The sequence below is a fragment of the Triturus cristatus genome, chromosome 6 (assembly GCF_964204655.1).
Source record: "Triturus cristatus chromosome 6, aTriCri1.1, whole genome shotgun sequence".
Classification (NCBI taxonomy): Eukaryota; Metazoa; Chordata; class Amphibia; order Caudata; family Salamandridae; genus Triturus; species Triturus cristatus.
The window spans coordinates 190,409,087-190,432,202 of NC_140589.1; the positions used below are offsets into that span (position 1 = coordinate 190,409,087).

Genomic DNA, 23,116 nt, shown 5'->3' on the forward strand with positions numbered 1-23,116 from the left:
CTTATTTACTCAGAAGGAGGCAAGTTGGCCCTTTACTGGATTTGCATTTGCTTAGAGTTGTTTTATAGTATCCCTGCTGATTCACTCCCCTTTTTCCTGGCCTTGGCTTGAGGCTTTGAATAAGTATAGCCCATGATTTGTAAAGCAACAATGTCTGAAAAAGATCCATTGATCTCTTCTTTTCTGCTTGGTCTGTGATGTGATGGGAAAATCCAGAGAAAGACAAACAAATGCATTCTTTACAAGCACCGTCATGAGGAAGACTAGGACAATGAATAAGGAAGATTACTGATAACCAAACAAAAGATAACTCTCCTTGTCCCTCTTTCTCATTCTAGTCCCTACTGATAATTCACAACCATAATTTCTAAAAAATCAAGTTTCAATAAATCATAATGCTATAGCATGTAGACATTCTCTTCTGACTCTTGAAGCATCAGTATATTTCAGCCTCACGCAGTAATGATTTTGGGGTTTGCCAATTTATCTTCCGTGCAAATATACAACATTGGGCAACCAGGAAGCTGCCACAGCTTGGGAAGTTCATCCCTAAAACCCAGCAATAAAATATATAGCCAAGTATGTGACACCAAAGTTGTGGGACCAGTGATTTTTCCTAAGTAATTAGATTCACTTTAATTCCCAAAACAGATGCAATGAATCTCAAAAATAGACTTCCAGATTTCACTAATCTCCTATTTTCATTCAAGTGCTTCTAAATAGCTGACTTGATGTCCAGGCATAGCAAATGCTCCTGATATTTTTCACCTAATGCAGCCTGCAAGGCCAGCAGCACAATCTATTTAGAAGAAAAGAAGGAAAACAAAACCATTACCTTAAATGATAAAAATGTGCGGAAAATGATAACTTCAGGGCAATTAGTTGAAGGGGTTCCTTAAAATAAGTGCTGTTAATTGAATAAGTCCCCTAGCTGAATTAAGTGCACCAAAAAAGGTGTCTGCAAGGGAAAAACAGTATTAGTCACGATATAGGACACTAAAGTGTTGAGTTATAAGAGAGAGAGTGTGCACATATGTACAGTCCAATAACTCAACAAAACCAAAATAATCTAATTTGTTTATTTGGTAAAAATGCTCCTGTGAGGTGTTATTGCCTCGGTCTTGGTAGGTGAGCACAACCAGTACGTGACTGATGTGCAAAAACACCAAAAGAAAATTATATTTAAGAAATAAATAAGTTTCATTTCTGAACTAATTTAGTTAAAAATAAAGATTACATTTTCAGCAAAAGTAGGAAAATGGGGTGTTGGTTTCAGGAGTTAGGATTTTTTGGGAAGTAAGCAATCAGAATTCAAACTGATGTAACTTAATACAACATGATTAGATACAAGTTGTTGGTTCAATCTTGAAAAACATTAAGAAGGACTGGGAACCCTTTATTGCAGACTGGAGATTGAGAATGGTCAGCAAAAAAGGTATGCTTTATCCCAGTTGAACGCTTTATATTTTCTTGTGGCAGGGTGTGGTCAAGCGGCCCACCTTAAAGGCCTCACTGGCTTGAAGCTCTGCTGCAGACCCATGTGAACCTGTCCTCCCTGGTGGCGTTGGTGGATCTGCCAGGCAGCGCCGTGCTGTAGGAAGGGGCGGAGGTGCAGGCGGCACGGAAATCGATCCGGAATGCAGGTGCTGTGTGGATCAGCACCGATGAGACTAGAGCAGGTGTGGTGCGGTCTACCATCTAACTGGGAGCAAGTGAGTGGGACAGGCACTGACCCATAATGGTCAACGGAAACGGCACCGTGCCCTGGCTGGGGGATGCTGACGCGGTGCTTGACTGCGGCTGGGGTGCATAGTAGACCCAACAACCTAATTAAGCAGTCCCGCAGACATTCTCCGGAGGCCCCGTGGTGAAAGAGGCCTCGGATGAGCACAGGGACCCGCCATCGGGCCGCGAGCTGCGGGAATCGTGAGTGCCCCCCCCCTTTGTCCATACCCTCTGCTGACCCGTAGTGGTGGCCCCCCTCTCTCCCTTTGTGACTTATGGCGGCAGATCCACAGAGAAACATGGGACCTGGATGCCCCAAAACCGAGGAATGATCGTCTGTGGTGATTGAGGACTGGCACATTGGTGTACCAGGTGTGCGGTAAGCTGGCCTTTAGCAGCAAAGACAGCGGGACACCCGCGCTGGGAGCAAAGAGAAGTATACTGCAGTGGCGCAAAGTCGGTGCTACAAGTTCCAAGGGCCCCACAAGAGTTATGTGACTGCATAACATCTGGGGCGCCACAACAGACCTTGTGGATGGTAAATGCACATGGGATTGTCCTGTGCCCTAAGACTTCCTGACCTGGGTGCATTGTCGCTGTAGAGTGCCCCTGAGACAAACTAGTATCACAAGACTGATCACTAGGAAGTACTGGATGGTGGCATGGGTCGTAAGGACCCCAAACAAACTACCCTGTCCTTTAAAATGCCTGGAACCAGCAAGACCGCGCAGCGGGTCGACATGGCAGAAAGCGGAGTGTCACACACGACGGAGGCGGATGGCCCGGATGCCATGCTGTTGGAACTTCAGGCAGGCTTCAAGGCGTTAGACACTTGCTTTGATGCCCTAGATAAGAAATTGAAGTCCATGGGTGCTAGACTTGATCAGTATGACTGGCGCTTAAACATGGCTGAGGGCAGGATTTCTGACCTAGAGGATGATGTGGACAGAATGGGGAAGCTTCTTAAAGCAGTTGCCATTGAAAATGAAGTTTTGGAGGCGAGAGGGCGGCGTAACAACATCTGTATAGTGGGGGTGCCGGAATCCACAAACTGGACCTGCAGGACCTGTTCATGGAAACGCTCCTCAGGGATCTTTTTGGCAGCGAATCCTTCACCACCACATTCGTGGTGGAACGAGCGCATCGTACCTTGGGGCCGCATCTGAATCCGGGCTGCCTACCAAGATCAATCATAGCCTGTCTGCTCAACTTCAGGGGCAGGGACACAGCTCTACGTATGACACAGGAAAAGGGGCAACTGGACTGGAAAGGTTTATCAATCTCCTTGTATACATATTTCACTGCAATGGGCAGGAAGCGCACCACAAGTACGCAGGGGTGAAAGCACAACTCTGGAAATTGGGACTTCGGTGTGGGATGCTATACCCTGAAGGGTTAAAAGTCGATGTGGATGTCCAATCGCAGATTTTTTACTCCCCCCATGATGCCCATGAGTTTTGCCAAAAATACTTTAAGTCTGACAGACAGCGCGGATCACCTCCACAGCAGTTGCAGAATATACCGGATTCTGGAGCCAGTGCTGATCTCTTTACCGGCAGTTAAATATCTTTACTATCAGCTTTTACCTATTATTATGTTAGTGAATGTGGGAGTGTTCAAGGGGCAGACCAGGTCCCCCCTCTTGTTTTTGCTCAGCTGCATTGGAGGGCCACTGGGGCGGAATCATACATACATAGTCAGGCGCTAGTGTGCCAAGAATTTGGGGAAGCTGCGTAGCATTGTTATCCCTCGAGTGCGGATGCACATGTTTGATTGGATGCAATCTCATAATGTTGCATCTTACCATTTTGTTTGAATTTGTTCTCGACTATCGTTGCATAGGGATGGGTTTTCCCCCTAAAGTTGGATTAGGGGGATGGGTGGTGGGAGGGGGACATGGGGTGTTTGGGCAGAAGTACATAACATGGTTTTTTCACAATTTGCAATTGCAGGATAGACATAGGCAATTGGGTCATGTCAGGCTGAATAGACAGGGTATGGGTTATGGCTAACAGGGTGCAGACAGAAGCCAATATTTCAATAATGTCCTGGAATGTTAGGGGCCTAAATAATGCTTGTAAATGTTACCAGGTGACAAACCATTTGCAACCCCATCAGGTGGACATTGCTTTCATACAAGTAACACATTTAGAATCAGCTGTTAAGATGTCTATGGCGTCAAACTGGGGGGCACACAGGTATTTTTCTCGATATAGCTCATACTGTCATGGCATTGCTATATTGATACATAAGAGGGTAACATTTCCTGAGGTGGAAGTATGCCGGGATCCTGGTGGACGTTGCCTGTTGGTTAAGGGATGTATGCTTGAGCACTCTATATTGTCTGCTAATATATTTGCACCAAATGTTGATGACCTCGGCTTCTTTGACACTGTTCATACCACCATAGAATGTATGGGAGCAGACCATATATATTTGGTGGGGGACTTGAATCTATTGCTAGACCTGGTGAGAGAAAGCAGAGCACACACAATAGACACCAAGCCCAAGGCAAGGCTCTTATTATTAGACACCACCGAGATGGTTATACTCGCTATTCTGCACCCTATGACACGTGGACACGCTTAGATTATTGGTGTCTTTCAGAAGGGGTGGCGCTGTGGATAGACACTGTTAGCCATCTCTTATGGAAGCTTTCTGACCATGCTCCAGTTATGGTCGAGCTGAAAGTCCCCATAGCTGGGGGGGGAGGGGAGCATCCATGGAGCATCCCTGATATGGCACTAAGAGACACCGTCTTTGTGGTTGAGCTAGGGGAGACGGTCACAGAATACTTTTCCTTGAATGAGGGATCAGTGGAGTCCAAGGCCGTACTACGGGAGGCCTTTAAGGTGTGCATAAGAGATCTATGCATATCCAAAAGCACTGGGCTACTTAGAGATCGATGATGAACGCTAGCAAAGATAGAGGGTCAGCTCAAGGAATTGACAGTATCGAGGCGACTAAGGCTGGTCCTCCAGACTTGCCGCAATGTGCAACACTTTTTTCTGAATTTCAGGAGGCAGCAGAGCGTGAAGCTCACTACCTTTGAAAATACACAGTTGCCAGATGGTATGGGGAGGGCAGAACATTAGCTAATTAATGCAACAGTCTTGCAGACTAACTTACATAGTGGAATTAGTAGATCAGGGGGGGACTCGTATAACTGGTAATTTGGGTATCCTTCCGGAGGTGCTTACATACTTTACTACATTAAATACGTCTCGGGTCTTCGGGTGCCATGTGGATTATAGTGAATATCTGGATGAGATTGCACTGGTGTGGATGGAGAAGGCGCATCAGGAGATTCTGGCTGAGCCCTTCTCGGAGGATGAAGTTAGTGAGGCTATTGATGTGCTGGATGGCTCAAAGGCGCCCAGGCTCGATGGATTCAGGGGGCGCTTCTATAAGAAATATAAGTCTATAATTGTTCCCCATCTCATTGACATGTATCAATAAACAGTGGAGGCGCAGGTACTCTCGCAAACTCTAAGGGAGGCCATTCTAACATTGCTGCCAGAGCCTGGGAAAGATAACAGGTATTGCAGCTCGTACCGGCCACTGTCACTTCTAAACTTTGACAAGATATTAGCCGAAGTACTTGCAACTCGGCTTGTACTTATTGTTGAGAAATTGATTCCACCGGCACAATCAGGCTTCATTTCTCATAAGTCTACGACGCGCAATTTGCACACATGTTTGCCACACTGCATAGAATAGCACCTATGGTCCCAGCCGTCGCCGTGCTGCTTGATGCGGCAAAGGCCTTTGTTTCGTTGGAATAGCCCTTTCTGTATGCTACATTGGGACGACTTGGGGTGCCAGAGCGATTCCTGCCGGTGAATGAATTATTGTACACACTACCCACACCTCGCATCCACCTCAACGGGACGCTGACCGAGGAGTTTGGGCTCATGTGGTGTACGTTACAGGGGTGCCCACTTTCCCCATTGTTGTTCGTGATTGCACTCGACCCATTGGTATGGCATTTGCAGGACAAGCATAGTCATCGTGGGCTGCAATTTAATACAGGAACCCTACTCCTTACGCTCTATGCTGATGATATTATCTTATATGTGAGGCACCCGGATAATAATCTGACACCGCTTCTTCGTGAAGTGACTAGGTTTGGCACCTTGTCAGGATTGCATATCACCTGGGAAAAATCGGAAGTCTTTCCCCGGAAGTCTTTCCCCTAACAGTAGTGCCTTAGTGACAGATCAGTGGGGTATTCGCTGACCTGGTGTGATGAGTCGGTGAAATACCTTGGGGTTCATCTTCACAGGGAGAAGGATCTCATTTTGCAGTTGAATTATGGTCCGGTTATGGAAAAATTAGGACATAACATAGAGCGTTGGCTCTCTTTGCCCTTATCAATGACTGGTAGAATAGCCATGACTGGTGGAATAGCCATAATAAAGATGGTGGTCCTTCCGCAATTCTTGGACCTTTTCCAAAACATTGCTGTTCCACTGTATAATAGTTTTTTCTTAGAACTTCGTACATTGTTGATAATATTGGTGTGGGGGGAAGGCAACCCCGCATCGTCTGGGACACGCTAATGCTCCCATATGAGAAAGGTGGGTTTAGGGTTCCGAACTTCTGGGTCTATTGTGTGGTAGCCCAGGCTAGTTTGCTCATCACTGGTACCTTTGATGTTAGGACCCCATACCACAGACCGGAAGCAGACTTGGGGCTGCCAGCGCCTCTTAATACCCTATTGCCGGTTGGGTTTCCACGAGACCCGCACGATATTCAAACATTATCCACGACTAGTTGAGCATGGCATAAGCTGAAAATATTGACGGGATTCCATATGCTATACTCACCCGCATTGCCATTAGCAGGGAATGGCTGGATCCCTATATTCCAGGAAGGTTTAGTGAAGAGTACTTTTGCCAAGTTTCACTTAGTGACGTTTGGGGATCTTTTCCCCAAGGGCCACGTTTTTTCGCGCATGGAAGATCCCCGTTTCTGTGATGCTACAGTAATGGACAATTTTGTGTTGCTCAGAATACAGAGGGCACTACGTGCAAATATGCTTTGTTACCCCCTACAACCACCAGACTTCTTAATATTGACAGGGTTTATTAAAGATGGGGATGGCAGCCATCTTATGGCGAAAATGTATAAAGCAGTGATCTTGATGCTTCCTGGTTGGGATGCAGCTGTGAGGGCGGCATGGGATCATGTTCTTGGACATCCAATCACGTATGTGCAGTGGGGCTGGTGCTGCACTCAAATACATTGTGTTTCCCCCAACCATCGGCACAAGCTGTTAAATGTTTTATTTTTGTGGAGGGCGTATATGACACCCAGTAAAATGCATCATATAGATCCCTCTCGTCAATCAATCAGTCAATCACGTGTTTGTTAAGCATGACTACTCACACATAAGGGTCTCAAGGCACTGGGGAGGAGAGGAGGTGCAGGTTCTAGTCCATCAAGGAGGTGATTCTAGCCTCAATGGGGAGCCAGTGGAGTGTGCGCAGGTGCTGGGAGTCATGACATTGTCTTGGCAGGTTGAATACCAGTCTAAGGGCAGCGTTCTGGATGTTTTGTAGCTTGCGGGTGAGGTTTTTATTTATTCTGGCGTGGAGTGCGTTGCCATACTGGAGTCTGCAGGTGACGAGGGCTTGAGTGATGGTCTTTTTGTGCTGGAGGGGGATCCATTTGAATGTCTTACGTAGGAGGCAGACGGTGTGGAAGCAGGAGGATGCGACAGAATTGAGCTGGCGGTACATTGTGATCTCGGAGTCCAGGATGATTCCAAGGTTGCGTGCGTGGTCTGTGGCGGTGGGTGGGCTTACCAAAGGCGGGGGCCCACAAGGTGTCGTTCCAGGCATGAGGATGTGGACCCATGATGAGTACTTCTGTTTTGTCAGTGTTGAGTTCTAGGCAGCTGCTTTTCATCCATTTGGCGACTGCTTCCATGCCTTTTTGAAAGTTGTGTTTTGCTGCAATGGGTTCGTTGTATAGGGAGAGGATGAGTTGGGTGTAGTCTGCATATGAACCAATGTTAAGTCTGTGGGTTCTGATGAGGGGGCGAGCGGAGCCATGTAGACGTTGAAAAGCGAGGGGCTGAGGGAGGATCCCTGGGAGACTACGCAGGAGGTTAGTGTAGGGTTCGAGAGGAAAGGAGGGAGTCTGACCCGCTGAGTACTGCCGGAGAGGAAAGAGTGGATCCAGTCGAGGGCCTTGTCCCTGATCCCTGTGTTGTGGAGTCTGTGTGTTAGGGTGCGTGGGAGACTGTCTCGAAGGCAGCTGAGAGGTCGAGGAGGATGAGGGCTACTGTTTCTCCTCTGTCCAGAAGGGAGCAGATGTCATCTGTTGCGGCGAGGAGGGCAGTTTCTGTGCTTTGGTTTTTTCTGAAGCCGGACTGGGAGGAGTCGAGGATGTTTTGCTCTTCGATGAAGGTAGCGTGTTGGCTGTTTATGGCGTGAATGTCAGTAGACTCGCTGGTGATTGGGTAAATTCCTTGATGATGCTGAAGTGTTCTTTGCGGAGAAGTGTGGCTCAATGATTAGAGCGGCAGACCCTGATGCAGAGGTCTAGCCCGGGACCAGGGTTCAATTCCCCGCCTCGGTGGGTCTTGGGCTCAAAAATTCCACGGACCTGATAATTCTCGCCTCGGTGCCATTCCAATCATGGAGTCCCAATCTGCAACTCTGGGCAATAGCTTGCTTAATCTCCACAACGGCCCCCACAACACTAAGGATGCCTGGCCTCCACCTTGGGGGTGCCCAGGAGTGGACGCCTCACAGGGAAAGCCAGGATGGGTTCCACAGCGGTATTCGTACAAGCGCCTTGAGACCCTTGCGGGTGAGTAGTGCGCTATACAAGTATCAATTTACATTTACATTTTTTGCTGTTGTGAGCGTCTGTGGAGATTCTGTCTGTGATTGCCGTTTTTCTTGAATTTCTGATGAGTTGGTGGTGGGCGTTGTTGGGGGCTCTGAACTTGTTGTGGGCTTCTGTGGCTTTGGAGTTCCTCCAGGCTTTTTAAAAGCAGTGGTATGTGCGTCTGGACTCTCAAAGTTCGGTGGTAAACCATCTGGCTTTCTTGGCGTGTGGTTGGCGCTGTCGGAGATCCATCTGTGCAGAGGACAGGCCGCGGTATTGGGGTTATCATCTTCCGCGGTGGTTGAGGTGGAGTTGCTGAGTGAGGAGGTGAGCTGGTCGTCGGTGATTTTGGTTTAGTTTCTTTGTGGGAGCCGGTGCTGGTGTCTGTGGATGGTGGGTGATCTCAAGGTAAAGTGGATGCATTGATGGTCTGACCACGGGAGTTTGGTGGTGTGGCTGAAAGTGATGGAGTTTCCTGTTGTGAAAAGGGGGTCAAGGGTGTTGCTGAGTGCGTGGGCTTGGTCACAATCTGGCGGAGTCCAATGTTGTGAACATTGTCCAGAAGTGATGATGTGTTGGGGTCTAGTTGGTTGTCGAGGTGGAAGTTGAGGTCTCCCAGCAGAGTGTAGTTGGTGGATGCAATGGCTTGCGGGGAGATGATGTCTGTTATGGAGTTGGTGAAAGGTCTGCAGGGTCCGGGAAGTCAGTAGTTTGAGGGTTTATCAGAGGGTGGTGGTAGGGCTGGCCTGTATCTTGAAGTGTAGGTGTTCCATTAGGTCTGTGGGCTCATTGCGGAGTGTGCTCAGCCGGAGGGTGGATTTGTGAACGATGGCGATTCCTCCTCCCGGGCGGATGGGGCGGTCCTTCCAGGAGATCTTGTATCCTTGGGGAATGGCGATGGCTGTCTGATCATGCTACTTGTTCTCCTATTGATGAACATCCAGGTTGAGTTCCTTCCTGAATTGCTGGCACAATGGTAATGCTTTGAGGTGCAGGGGGAGGTCATTCCAGGTCTTGGTCACCAAATGGGAGAAGGAGCGGCCTCCTCTGAGTTTCCTGGCGGGTTGGTGAGAAGTCAGGCGCTGGTTGAGGGATGTAGGTCCTTCGTTGTGTAGTGCCTTGCATGTGTGGGTGTGTAGCTATTACTGGTATCTCTTCATGACTGGTAGCCAGTGGAGTTTCCTGGGGTGAGGGCTGATATTCGTTCATCTGGGGAGGTCAAGGATGAGCCTGGCTGCTGTTTTCTTGATTGTCAGGAGTTTCTTCATGAGTTGGGCTGTTATTCCTATGTAGAGGGAGTTGCCAAATGATTTGACAATGACGGAAATAACCTCTTTCTAGATCTACATTCCTGTTTCTTACACTTGATAGTGACATACAGAATACAAATATTAGCATGTTTAATGTCGAACAGGCCTAACCAACTTGAAACAATGGTGGCCTTTGAAATGCTAAACCTAAAAATCTGCTTAAAAGACTATAAGAATGGAATGGTACCTCATTACACAATATCCGCTGTATCCAATCATTGCTTAATTATCACAACCAAGATGTCAGACTGGGGTTCCACAATGAACTACAACATATATGTACCCATTTTACGAACTAATGGAACATCACCTCCTAAATTTTGAAGTTATACAAAATGCACCTTCTTCTTGAAGAATAACCGGGAAATGAGACACCAGATGACCAAATATCTTAATGGGTGAAAGAAATGTTGCTGAAACTCAGTTTCTGGTGTTCATTGGTCTACAAAAAGGAGGTATTCTTTTAAAGTGGCCAGCATATGAGTGGACATCCCATATCTCATAACAGAAAGTCAAAAAGGTGGTAGAGCTACTAGTCATGGCATGACTGAACTGTTACAATGTACTACATACCAGTCTGTTAAATAATATGATAGACTGAATTCCGAGTCCAAAACCGATATATCATACTGTGCTTTATCCTAAAGAGACGGGATCTCTTAAAGTCTGACCAAAGGTCCTTCATTGGATTCAGGTTGCATTACAATTGAAGTCAAAGCTCCTTTTCACTATACATTAGGCATTCCGTGGTTACCTGCAAAGACCTTCCAAAACCTATAACCCAACTGGAATCCTCCCCACAACCAGCTCCCAGACAACAAATACTCAAGCAGCAAACATAGAAAGAAAAATTGTGGGGTCTACAGCAAAAGAATTGAATACGGCAAACTCACTATTGTGAGCAGAAATAAAATTCCTGGGACTAAATTTACACAAACCTACACAAAATGTTTTTTTTACGGCTTGCTTTTGCGCTGCAAATTGCTTCAAAGTAACGCAACCCGGTGCAAAGTGCTGCTTTATAGCACTCTGCGACAAGGGGATATTCCATTGTTGATACAGCCATGCAACTACCCATGATTTTCGATGGAGACTACTTTACACTAACAATAGTACTCAGGGTTTTGCACACAAAAAATAGCCCCACTTTGAAGCAGGCATAAAAGGAGAAATGCTTTTATTCCTCCCAACTTGCCCCACTTTGAATGCGTGTTGTCCTGTAGAGTGGTAAAAGCTTTAAAGTTAGTCGAAGCATAGCATTTTGTACTTGAAGAGCACCCTTAAAGTAGAAAATCTATGTGAAGCATAACACAGACACATTTTCACTATTGAGCATAGGTGTGTGTGTTAACCCTGGGCATAGTTTGAATAGTAGCAATACATGTAGCTCCTTGAACTATGCTCAGCTACATAAACCTGTGTAGTGCCTGGTTGTTAGCACTGAGTGTTTGTCTGCTATGAGCAATAATTGCAAACAGCATCTTGCACAGTGCAAGTTATGATAAAATAAGTATCTCTGTATAGTCATTTTACAAAAGTGAAAAAGATAAATTAGCAAGCAGTGAGAGAGGTGATGATTTTGGGATCCTCCCTAACCTAGGGAGGGAACCAAGCAGATGCCTTGAAAACAAAAAGCACATCTTCTTGAACGATTCGGTGGTGGTTCCATCCTCTTAGGACCACCCCAAGCACAGTTATTGGCAAAAATACAATCCCAACCAAAGGCCATGCAAAGCATTATGGGACAAGATTAGCAGTGGGCAGTGAATATTATAGTATCCAATATCAAAATAATTCTACAAAGAGCTGCAGTTCAACTAGTCATTACTAGATGTCCCTGACGAGTCAAATGCAAAAGCATTGAAATTATTATTACATCAAGCTGCAGTTCCCCTAGTCATTACTAGATGTCCCTCACGAGTCAAATGCAAAAGCTTCATGAAAGGGTTTCAATGCTTTTGCATTTGACTCATGAGGGACATCTAGTAACGACTAGTGGAACTGCAGCTTGATGTTATAACAATTTCAATGCTTTTGCATTTGACTCGTGAGGAACATCTAGTAACGACTAGTTGAACTGCAGCTCTTTGTAGAATTATTTTGATATTGGACACTATAATATTCACTGCCCACTGCTAATCTCGTCCCATAATGCTTTGCAGGGCCTTTGGTTGGGATTGTATTTTTGCCCATAACTGTGCTTGGGGTAGTCCTGGGAGGAAGGGACCACCACTGAATCATTCATCAGCATGATATGCTCTTTGTGTTCAAGGCATCTGCTTGGTCCTTCCCCTAGTTTAGGGGGGACCCCAAAATCATCACCTCTCTCATTAATGTTTTCATTCACAGTTCACTTTTATGAATTGGTTATATGCTTTTTAGCATATAAAATTGCTTTATCCAAGCATTCGTGGGTATTGTTGATATTGCTACTACGCTACGTGTTGTAGCACAGTTTTTGCACTGTACTACGTGCATTTCGCGTAGTGCGTAGTAGTGCAAACTACGCATGCTCTGTGAGCGAAGCGGAGTACTACGCCCTGGGTTAGTGTGTGTTCCGCCAAGCATCCTATGTGCCAGCATTAGGGAGAGAGCAGGATTGTGCCATATCTTAGTAAGTAGGGCGCTTTGCTATTCTCCCCCTCTCACGTCAAAGCAGTTGCTGCACTACATTGCGTAACTCCTTTACAGTCCTGGGCCTTAACATTTAGAAAGCTTCTGATGACAGATCTTCTCATGGAATTGTTTTATTATTCCAAAGCATACACCTCCCATTTATTGTTGTGACCTTGCTCCTCAACAACAGTTTGCCTAAAGTTTAATTAAATTCAGGATTGTTACCTCCACTTCTTCTGTAAGGCAAAAGCTATATTTACAGAAATCTGCAAAATAAATACAAAATATATTAAATATTTGAAACAGAATAATCAATCGCAACCTACTAAGGAAACTCCTATTTCCATGGAAAGACTATTCAAAATACTTTATGTTTGTTTCTCTCCGTAAACATCGTTTACAACAATGTTTACACATTGCATGCCATTACAATGCAAGCTGTTACAACGACTTGCTGTAGGTGGCAGGAGATGTTGGATTTTAAATCCAGCACCTTCCCTACTGTTGCACAGACTAGAGTTGGAATAGTGAATTATACTATTCCAACATCCAGCGCCCCCCCTACAGCAAGCCCTTGTAATGACTTGCGTTCTAATGGTCTGGGATGTAACAATGCAGTCGTTGTAAGGACCAGGTTGTAATGGCGTGTTCTAAATGCATGAGTTGTAATGTGGCATATTTTTTTCTCTCATTTCCAATGCAGTATTGTAATATACAATGGGTGCACCTAACCTACGGATAAATTGTCATTTAAATCCTTCCGACCTAATGTTCTTAAACATGCAAAATCTGCCATTAAATTTCCTAACTAAATTCCTGGAGATGTATGCGGAAAGTAGTAATTCTGAGTATCGACCAGAGTAATTGGCTTACAAATGCACCACTTGTGAGGACATTTCCCAAAAATACTTTTGGTCATGCCCTTCAATGAAGAAAGGAGCACCACTCTCACGACGTTGCAAACACTCTTGAGTATGCTTGATTCAAAGATGAAAAAAGCAAGCCTGATCCATGTTGTTTAAGAAGCAAATAAATTGCAACATTTAAAGAGACTTAAAAGTATAATTGTATGTATGACTTGTTAAATATTTCCTGGATGTACAAAAAGAAATTGATTTGTCTGCTTGCACTTGGTTATTTTAGCGGCCCCATTTGAAAACTCAAAATAAAGAAGTTCAAGAGGCTATCCTTGAGCAACACAACAATTTAAGAAGAAATGTTGACCCAACGCCCAGTGACATGCTGGAAATGGTAAGATTAATTTCCAACTCCGGGAAAGACTTTTCTTCAGTTAAAAAAGTTAACACGCCCCCATATCGCTCTAGAAAAAGGAAAATTTCAGTACAGCTTATGATAGTGTAAATCCCAAAACGTGACTCAGACTAACACTAACTCACATTTTGATAAGACAATTCCAGAACTGTTATATTTTTATGTTTTTATTTATTTTGTAAAACATTTTGGCAAAGAATGTTTGACATCTCAACGAAATCCGTACATAGGAGTCACCAGGTTGATTATATACAAAAACTATGGTAACTGTTTCACTTGACCACTGCTCACCAGTACTAAAGTGCTTGTGCTCACTCCCCTAAACATGGTTTGAATGGCATACAACTAATTGGCATATTTAATCTACTTATAAGTACCTTGTAGCATGGTATACCATATACCCAAGGCCTGTAAATGAAATGCTAACAGTAGACCCACAGCACTTGTTGTGCCATCCACTTATGTAGCACTTTAAAACATGTTCTAGACCTTCCATTGCAGCCTAAATGCAGTTTTAACCCCTTCAATGTGTCAGACGGCTAGGAGCTGACAGACACACCGGTGCTCATGTGTGTCGGACAGCTCCCAGACGTCTGTGCACATGACACTGGAAATCGATTTTCGTTCTTCCAAAACAGCCTCAGGAGCTGAGGAATAGCTTCCCCAGCTCCTGAGGCTGTTCTGGGTTTTCAGTGAAATGACGATCAGTGTGCATGGCGCTCTGATGTCATTTCACTGAAAACGATACAGAAATGAGCCGATCGGGTCATTTCACTGTCACTGCTTCAGTGCTTGCAAGGCTATCTTAGCCTGAGCATCGAGTCAGAACAGAGAGGTATCATTGGAGAGGGGAGACCCTCCCCTTTCCAGTAGTACCCCTCCATAGTGGATCCCGGATCACTGCTTGGGAATCACCGCAGGCGGGCGATCCTCAGGTGGGGATCTAACCACTACACACCGGGGGGAGCGTCCCCTTGGGCAAGGTATTTTGCTCCCTCCTTTATATTTTGAGCAAATTCAGTCTTTCTGCACTCCCACACCCCACCCACAAAATACAAATGGGACAGTCTTACTGCCCCCCTTGGGGCCAGATGAGGGTTATTACCCCTGATCTGACCCACAGGGATCAGAAAGCCCACTAGACACCAGGCTTTTTTTTAGTGTGAAAGAGGGGTGGGGCTGCCTCAATGGGCAAGATCAAGCCCCCACTCAAATGAAATTGTGAGGAAAGCCGGGACAAATGGGTGCACTAGACACTGATCTGCCCCCCTCGGGGCGGCAGAAAACTCAAGAGGCACCAAGGATTATGCTTTTTTGAATATGTAGGGGTGGGGGCTGCACAAAATGGGCGTGCCAATTCCCCAAAGCCCCCCAAACAATAATGGAACAGTCATTTTACCCTCCCCAGGGAGGCAAATAAGGGTTATTACCCAGAACTGCCCCTCCGGGGGGGAGAAAACACACTACAAATCAGGGATTTTTTGTATATAAAAGAGGGGTGGGGGCCGCCATGAAGGGTATGGCCATGCCTCCACCCCACATAAATGGGGACCCATGTCTGTCTGCCCCCCCATAGAGGGCAGGTGAAGCAATAGCCCTCAATGTGCCCCCTCAGGAGGTAAGGAAGCCCGCTAGGCACCAAGGACTATTTTTCTTTGTGTAGGGATGAGGGCTGCCCAAAATAGACATGCTGATGCCCCCCAAAAAACTGGATACAGTGTTCCTAGCCCCCCTGGGTGACAGATTTTAGTTATTACACCCAATCTGTTCCCTCCCCCCAACAGGGGGCAGAAAGCCCACTAGGCATCAGGGATATGTTTATGGGCATGTCAGGATGAGGCCCCAAAGGCAAGGATTGCTTCCCTTTTCTGGGCACTCATTTTGGCTGTTTTAGTTTTTAGGCTTGGCCAGAAAACCACTAGAAACCAGCGAATGTTTGTGTGTGTGTGTGTACACTGGAGTTTGACTGATGGTCTGCATGTACTGGCCTTTGGCTGGCATTTGTCTGGCGTGTGTGTGGATTTGCACTTGGCTGATGGTATGTGTGGACTTACGATTTGTGGGGGTGTGTGTAGACTGGCACTTGCCTGGTGGTGTGCATGGAATGGTGCTTGGCTAGCAGTGTACATGGACTGGCACTTGGCTGACAGTGTGCACGGATGGTGATTGGCTGGTACTGTGCATGGATGGTGCTTGGCTGGCAGTGTGTGTGATGGTGCTTGGCTGACTGTGTGCTTGGATGGTGCTGTGCCTGGGCTGGCTCTTAGCTGGTGGTGTGTCTGAGCTGTCACTTGGCTGATGGTGTGGCATGCATGGATCCCCCAGCATTATAGTTACCCAGAATCCTCTCAAACCTGAAATTAACTTAAATAGTCATTTTTTCCTCACATTTCTGTGAGGGAAAATGGTAGGATCACCACTCCGGCACAAATACCCTACCACACAGTGTTCTACTCGGTCTCGCAATAAAAATTCCCATTTTATTGCATCTATGTCACGTCAAAGGTAGGCCATAGGTAGATCGTAGGTCAGGGTGTTTTGCGATTAAAAGTTTGGATATGTCTTGGTAGTGAAAAACTCTTAAATTCGTTTTTCACAATTGTGAGGCCTACCCCTGCCATAGAATAATATTGGAGATTCTTTAGTACATTTAATAAGTTGTAATCTCCAATTAGGAGCAGGTGGCTATTTCAAGTTGGGGGCAGTTGTAATGATAACCCCTATTTAATTGGAAAGTCAGATTTTTCATTACAATATTGAAAATGCCACTTTTACGAAGTTGTCATTTTGCATGCCGTACACCTGTTGTGCCTGTAACCTGTCGTGTGATTGACTTTCTGAATTTCTCCCAGTCACACAATAGAAAGACTAGGTGGATGGACCACCTGGTGACAGGATAGAGGGCAGAAATGACCACAGCCCGACTTACAAATGTGTTAAACCTGCCAACGTTTCCCCAAACCTTATGCCTGCTTGCCTCAAATTTTGCTGATTTCTTTTTTGTTGGCCTCAGGGCACTGTGCACTTTACCACTGCTAACAGGTGCTAACGTGTTTGTGCTCATCCCCTTAAAATGATATGATTGGCAGTTACCCATTAGGCATATTTAATTTACTTGTAAGACCCTTGGAGTGATATACCTTGGACCGAGGACCTGTAAATGAAATGCTACTAGTGGGCATGCAAATATTTTTGTGCCATCCACCTAAATAGCACTCTAGAACCTGTCCCATGCCTGCCACTGCAAACTGAATGCAGTGTTACTCTGCCATTTTGACTTGGCATGTATCATCCCTTTCCAAGCCTTAAACCCCCCTTCTATTACATATAAGTCACCCCTATAGTAGGCCCTAGGTAACAAATAGGGCAGGATGATGTGTAATTAAAAGGTAGGCCATGCACTTATAAGTTGTGCATGTCCTCATAGTGAAAAACGACCTAGTTGTTTTATTATCTACTGTGAGGCCTACCCCTCCCATAGGTTAACATTGGGTATTCGTTACAACATTTAATAAGCTGTCATTCCTAAAGGAAAGGAGGTAGATCTATCATGTTTGGTACCTATGGAAATGTAATGATAAATATTCTTTAATGGCAAGTCAAATGTATCATTACATTTTTGAAATGCCACTTTTAGAAAGTTGCCATTTCCTGCTCTTAAACCTGTGTGGCTGCAGCTCATCTCTGATACATGTATGGAGAGGGTGACAGCTGGGCTTTGCGTATTCTGCTGCCCTCTTTGCCTGGGTGAGAGGGACTGGACATACATCACTTAATGTATAAAAGTAGAGTATGCATTTTCTAAAAGGATAATAGGAGGCAGAGAGGGGTAGGTTGTAACTTTCAGAAAGTGCTGGACACCTTTCACTACGCTACTAGCGCGCTCTCTGCCATCACCTCTGGGGCCATTTACTTACTCAAATTGGGTCGCAGTTTAGATATCATAAGGTTTACCCTACACTTTGAGGGTTACTTTTTGAGATTGGGTATTGCCGTCAAATACCACTACTATAACGTCAATTATTGATAGATTAAGATACATAGTCCTAACGAAGTGCCCAGATCCATAGGGACTGCTTTGCTGCTGAAAGGACTGCCACTCTGCTGTACTGCTGCTCTGAAGGAACTGCTACCCTGCTGTGCTGATATGCTGACTGCTCCCTCTTGGCTGTGCAGGAAGAACAGGGCCTGAAACTTCATCTTGAACCAAGGGCTAGTCTACTGGCCTCCTGACCTGAGCCTCAGGGACTTAAAAGGCTTCCCAACATCCTCCAAAACCCCTAGTCCCAGCTGCAGTGAGTTCCTGAACCCCAAGTGGTGCCCCGCAGGCCCTAGACCCTTGCTGTTGCTCAGTGAGCTTAAATCAATTTTTTAGGCTCTTCATGACCACGATCCATCCTGTTCCCACTAAGACCTCGCCACTGGCACCGCTATTTAGCACCAAGCTCCATTAGCCCAACTCTTCCCTCTGCAGCATTGATCGGTGCAGAGACCACCAATGTGAAGCTCCAGCAATACCTGCCTCCGACACCTGGTCTGCTTTACGGGCTGTGCTGGCAGCCTTTGGCGATCCTCTACCTGATCCTCAAAGCTCCCTCTAACGTGAATTGGACTCTTGGGCCGGACTTTTGAGAAGGTAAACTTCAGCGGGCCTAACCTGGTGACTGTAGCCGGCCTGCTGTCTATCATGGTTGGCATGAAAGTGTGACTTTGACAGGGTCCGGCATGACCATATATCAATAGTTGGCGTTTTTTGCTTCCTGGAGCTACTTTTACTAAAATCTTTAAAAAATCATAACTCTGTTTCTACTGATTGAATTGCTCTTGTTTTAGTTTCAAATAATGTATTAAAATGCACTATATTGTTTTACATTGATTTGGTATTTTTCTTGTGTTATGTTTTCATTTGATTACTGTTTGCGTGCTGCATAACTACTTTATACATTGCCTCTAGGTCAAGCCTGACTGCTTTTTGTGCTACCCACGTTTAATCATAGGATAAATTAGTGACTTTTTGTGGTTTACCTTGCAAGGGGTTTTGGCTGTTGCTTGACCAGGGCTCACACCCAGTAAACCAACAACTCAATTTCAAACAGTGCCAGGTCAAAAACAGCACATCTACAGTGCAGGACACTGCAAGCAATAAAATGTGCACATGTATAAGCTCTGAAGGGCAACTTGGTTTTAATCTTTTTAGGAGTCATTTTTGTTTTTCAATTTTCTTTATTGCTTTTAATAACACAATACAATAACGTGATACATCATCAAACAATAGTTGTAGAGCAATTAGATAACCAAAGAGGCTTTGCACACTTACATGAGAGCACTTTAAGAATTATAAAAAAACTGTGATGCACATGCTATAAGCAAGCTCCAATCATCACGCCAGAGTAGCAATCCTATTCACCCAGGGGCAACTAGAAGTTATTGACCATTCATGTACATATTATGACACTAATGTTCATCATTACCCACCTCTACCTCAGGCTTGCCAGTTTCTTTATCTATCAAATACTGCTGGAACACGCCCCAGTAAGACTTTGGTCTGGATTGCAGTGGGAGAAGTACACCATATGAGATTGACTGCGTTTTGCAATAAATCATGTATTTTGTCCATTCCTCAATTGTGGGGATTGGGCCCCTGCCCCACCTCATTGAAATACGTCTTTTTGCCAACAGCAGGGCCATCGCCACCAATCTCCCTGAGTCTTTGTCTGTATCTTTGGTATAACCTAGAAGGGCTAAATACGGGTCCGAGATTAGTGTAAACTAAGTAATATCGTTTATCTTCTGAAATATTTTCCCCCAATACTCCAATATGCTAGGGCAGCTCCAGCCAGGTGTATGAAGTCAGCCATTGGCTCCGCACAACGAGAACATGCGTATGTCTCTTGCAAACCATATCTGTGTCTAAATGCTCTGGGGTGTGGTTTGTTGTGTTAATGAATTTGAAGTGTATTAGGCGATGCCTACCATTCACGAATATCTTTTTCATCATCTGAAGTGACCTGGTTCCATAGGTTGATGTGACACAGCAGACGTAGCCAGGATAGATCTTAAGCGTATTTATTAAGTTAATTAAGTCCATAGAATAGCCCCACCAGGAGCAGCCTGCTAGCTGCTCAGCCCATCCTCTCAACTGTATTACACCACACCAACCTCCAACATTCCAGTCACGTCAACATTCCACATGGAACTCTCACACTGGCTGAGCAGCTAGTTACAAGATACAGGAGAACAGTAATAACCTTATATGAAGATACTACAATATCTCCCTTCTTTACAATTGAAAATACAACAAACAATACTAAAAGTTCAAAACAACTATACACAAAATATAAACAAGAGATAAATAGTCCAAAACCCAAGGGTAAGATGAATAAACTATACCACGAAAGGGACCCAGACTATAAACGGCAGAAAAAGAATAAGGAAAAGGATGAAAAGATCAGAATAAACTATCACCATCCTCCTCTTGTAATAAGACAGAAAAGAAAACATTAAACTAACACAAACCTCCTCTTTTAATAAAACACGAAAAGAACGATAAAATCCCTAACAAATTGAGTAGACACCACAAAAGATACATATATAAAAACGCAGAGAATCACAATAGAAAACAACTACAATTACTCTAGAAATTGAAGAAACATACAGGACGAATCACTCCTAGAACAAATATACAATGGGTGGATCTCACCCATCACTAAAACGTAGGAGGGACTAAGACCCCCTAAACTCTGAGTATATGGGACTAACACCCATTACCAATAACCTAGGTGGGACTAACACCCCCTAAACACGAAGTATATGGGACTAACACCCATTTACCATAAGCTAGGTGGGACTAACACCCCCTAAACACTAAGTATATGGGACTAACACCCATTAACCAATTTAATAGGTGGGACTAACACCCCCTATAGCCCGACAAGTGAGTCACAGCATAACTAACACACAGAATAGATGGGACAAACACCGATTACCAATAACGTAGGTGGGACTAACACCCCCTAAACACTAAATATATGGGACTAAAACCCATAAACAATTACGTAGGTGGGACTAATACCCCCTAAAAACTGAGTAAATAGGACTAACACCCATTACTACTGACATAGGTGGGACAATAACCCCCTATAAAATGCGTAAATAAGAGACATGGGACAAGTACCTACTCCCATGCCAACAAAACATGTACGTGTGAAAGGCAAATTAACAAAGATGGCATGCAGCAATAGCAAGACATTGTAAATGTATAGATTACTTTTTCCTGTAAAATAAAACATTTTAGCATTAAATACTGTAGACATGCACCAAAAATGACAATGGTGTGCCTGTCACCACGATGATAACAAAGACTAGGCATTGCCATGAACAAAATAGTACTTTTTACAAGCTCCACGAAACATGTGACAGGAACGAACATTGCTGGAAAATCGAACCCACACACAGGTCTCTAATTTAAAAGATGAATTCCAACTTGGGACACTAGATGGCAACGTAACCTTGTGCAGAGGATTAAAATAATGAAACACAGTTCCTGTTGAAAGTCATCGTCGCTCCAATAAGCCTTTTTAAAAATATTCCTGTTACTCTTTCGTTATGTCCAAATGTAAAACTGCCACAAAATACACCAACTCTGACACCGGATGATAGCATGCACTGACCTCTGTAAGATTATCCATCTGGTCATCATGGGATGACCTTCTAGCGCTTCAGAAAATCGAATGAAAATAAAACTCCCACTCGTGACAATAAATATCGCTCCAATGATGAGGAACATGTGGAAGAAAGAACACTTGAAACCATATGGATAAAGTCAAACTTCAAAATGGAGGCACGCAAACGACGTGAATGCTGGATGGCTCACGGTGCGCTCCGATTGCAGAGCTTCCATAGGCAGCATAGATGACCAACATAAATCAAGACGTCACAAGAGGCTCCTGAGCTGCTCCGCGCGACATCGTCTTCAAGGTAAGTTGCTTGTGTCAATTTTGAATCTTTAAACGAAGCTCTACTGTCATTTTTTTAACCTGCCACGAAGCAGGAATAATAACACCACTAGAAACACATTTCAACACACTGTTTCCTCACCGTGTAGTTCTCACACTGAAAGCAGGTAAAGTGCCTGAATTTCAAAAATTAAATCAGCATACCCAACGGTGCAGCGCTGGCAGGAGAAACGCCAAAAATGTCACGAATCCAATCCCTCAGCAAGGCAAAATATAACACCGTAAAACAGTCACGAATGAGCCTTACTGTCACTAGAAACACTCCACTTCGCACTGGAGACAAAAACTGAAGGCAGCAACAGGTTAACTTTCTCCCTGAAGCACTATAGATATTTCACGTAGCATAAGATGTCTTTTAAAAATGTAAACAGCCTTAGTAACACATATCCAGGAGATGAAAGAAACAGCATCAGTTTACCATGCTTCTTCAGACAAAAACAAAAAAATCAGCTTCCTGTGGCACAGTCGCTGTTTGATGCCCTGGAGATATTTGTTGTGGCACAGGACCATCTGAAAGATGTAGTTAGCCTTTCTTAACGTATGTAAAGATGTATAAGATACCAAGATGAAGACACAGCACACCTTGGCTGAAATTACAAATATCGCCAGACACCTCTTCCGGTGACAACTCCCAAACGCTCACCTCACGACCATCAAGTGGCCCTCCACGGTCCGACACAAAGAGACCGCTAGCACTTCTCCTACACGACTGTCACAGGGGCCAGCATCCTTCCAAAGACACCGATCTTGGTAGCGAAGACATCCAGCAAACGGCTCAGGGACACAACCCCTCGAAGTAGACACAGGACTGAGGCAAACCTCTGTGCTGCACTAGGGAACAACTTGCAGCTCCACTCCTCACTCCACCTGGCACACAGAGGTTTGGGCGACTGGTGTTGTGGTCACTGGTGGGGCTCACGTTGTCAGGTAGTTTTGCCAAATGAGGAGTTTCTTTTCTTCAGTCCAAATTTCTTCAAGACACACCAGTTTAGTTACACGCCAGTCTGTTGAGGTTACACACACGGTTTCTTTAGTCCAACTCGTCGCCAATTGAAGTGACCTGGTTCCATAGGTTGATGTGACACAGCAGACGTAGCCAGGATAGATCTTAAGCGTATTTATTAAGTTAATTAAGTCCATAGAATAGCCCCACCAGGAGCAGCCTGCTAGCTGCTCAGCCCATCCTCTCAACTGAATTACACCACACCAACCTCCAACATTCCAGTCACGTCAACATTCCACATGGAACTCTCACACTGGCTGAGCAGCTAGTTACAAGATACAGGAGAACAGTAATAACCTTATATGAAGATACTACATCATCTCACAACAATA

At 44.9% G+C, this 23,116-nt stretch overlaps 1 protein-coding gene across 1 annotated transcript in view; it reads left to right on the top strand.

Moving 5' to 3' along the window:
* LOC146816615 (cysteine-rich venom protein-like) overlaps window positions 1-23,116 on the top strand; it is a 176,245-nt gene that overhangs the window by 27,024 nt on the left and 126,105 nt on the right. The window contains exon 3 of the mRNA XM_085609145.1: window positions 13,638-13,745. Coding sequence (XP_085465271.1) covers window positions 13,638-13,745 — 108 coding nt within the window. The remainder of the gene's footprint in view (window positions 1-13,637; window positions 13,746-23,116) is intronic.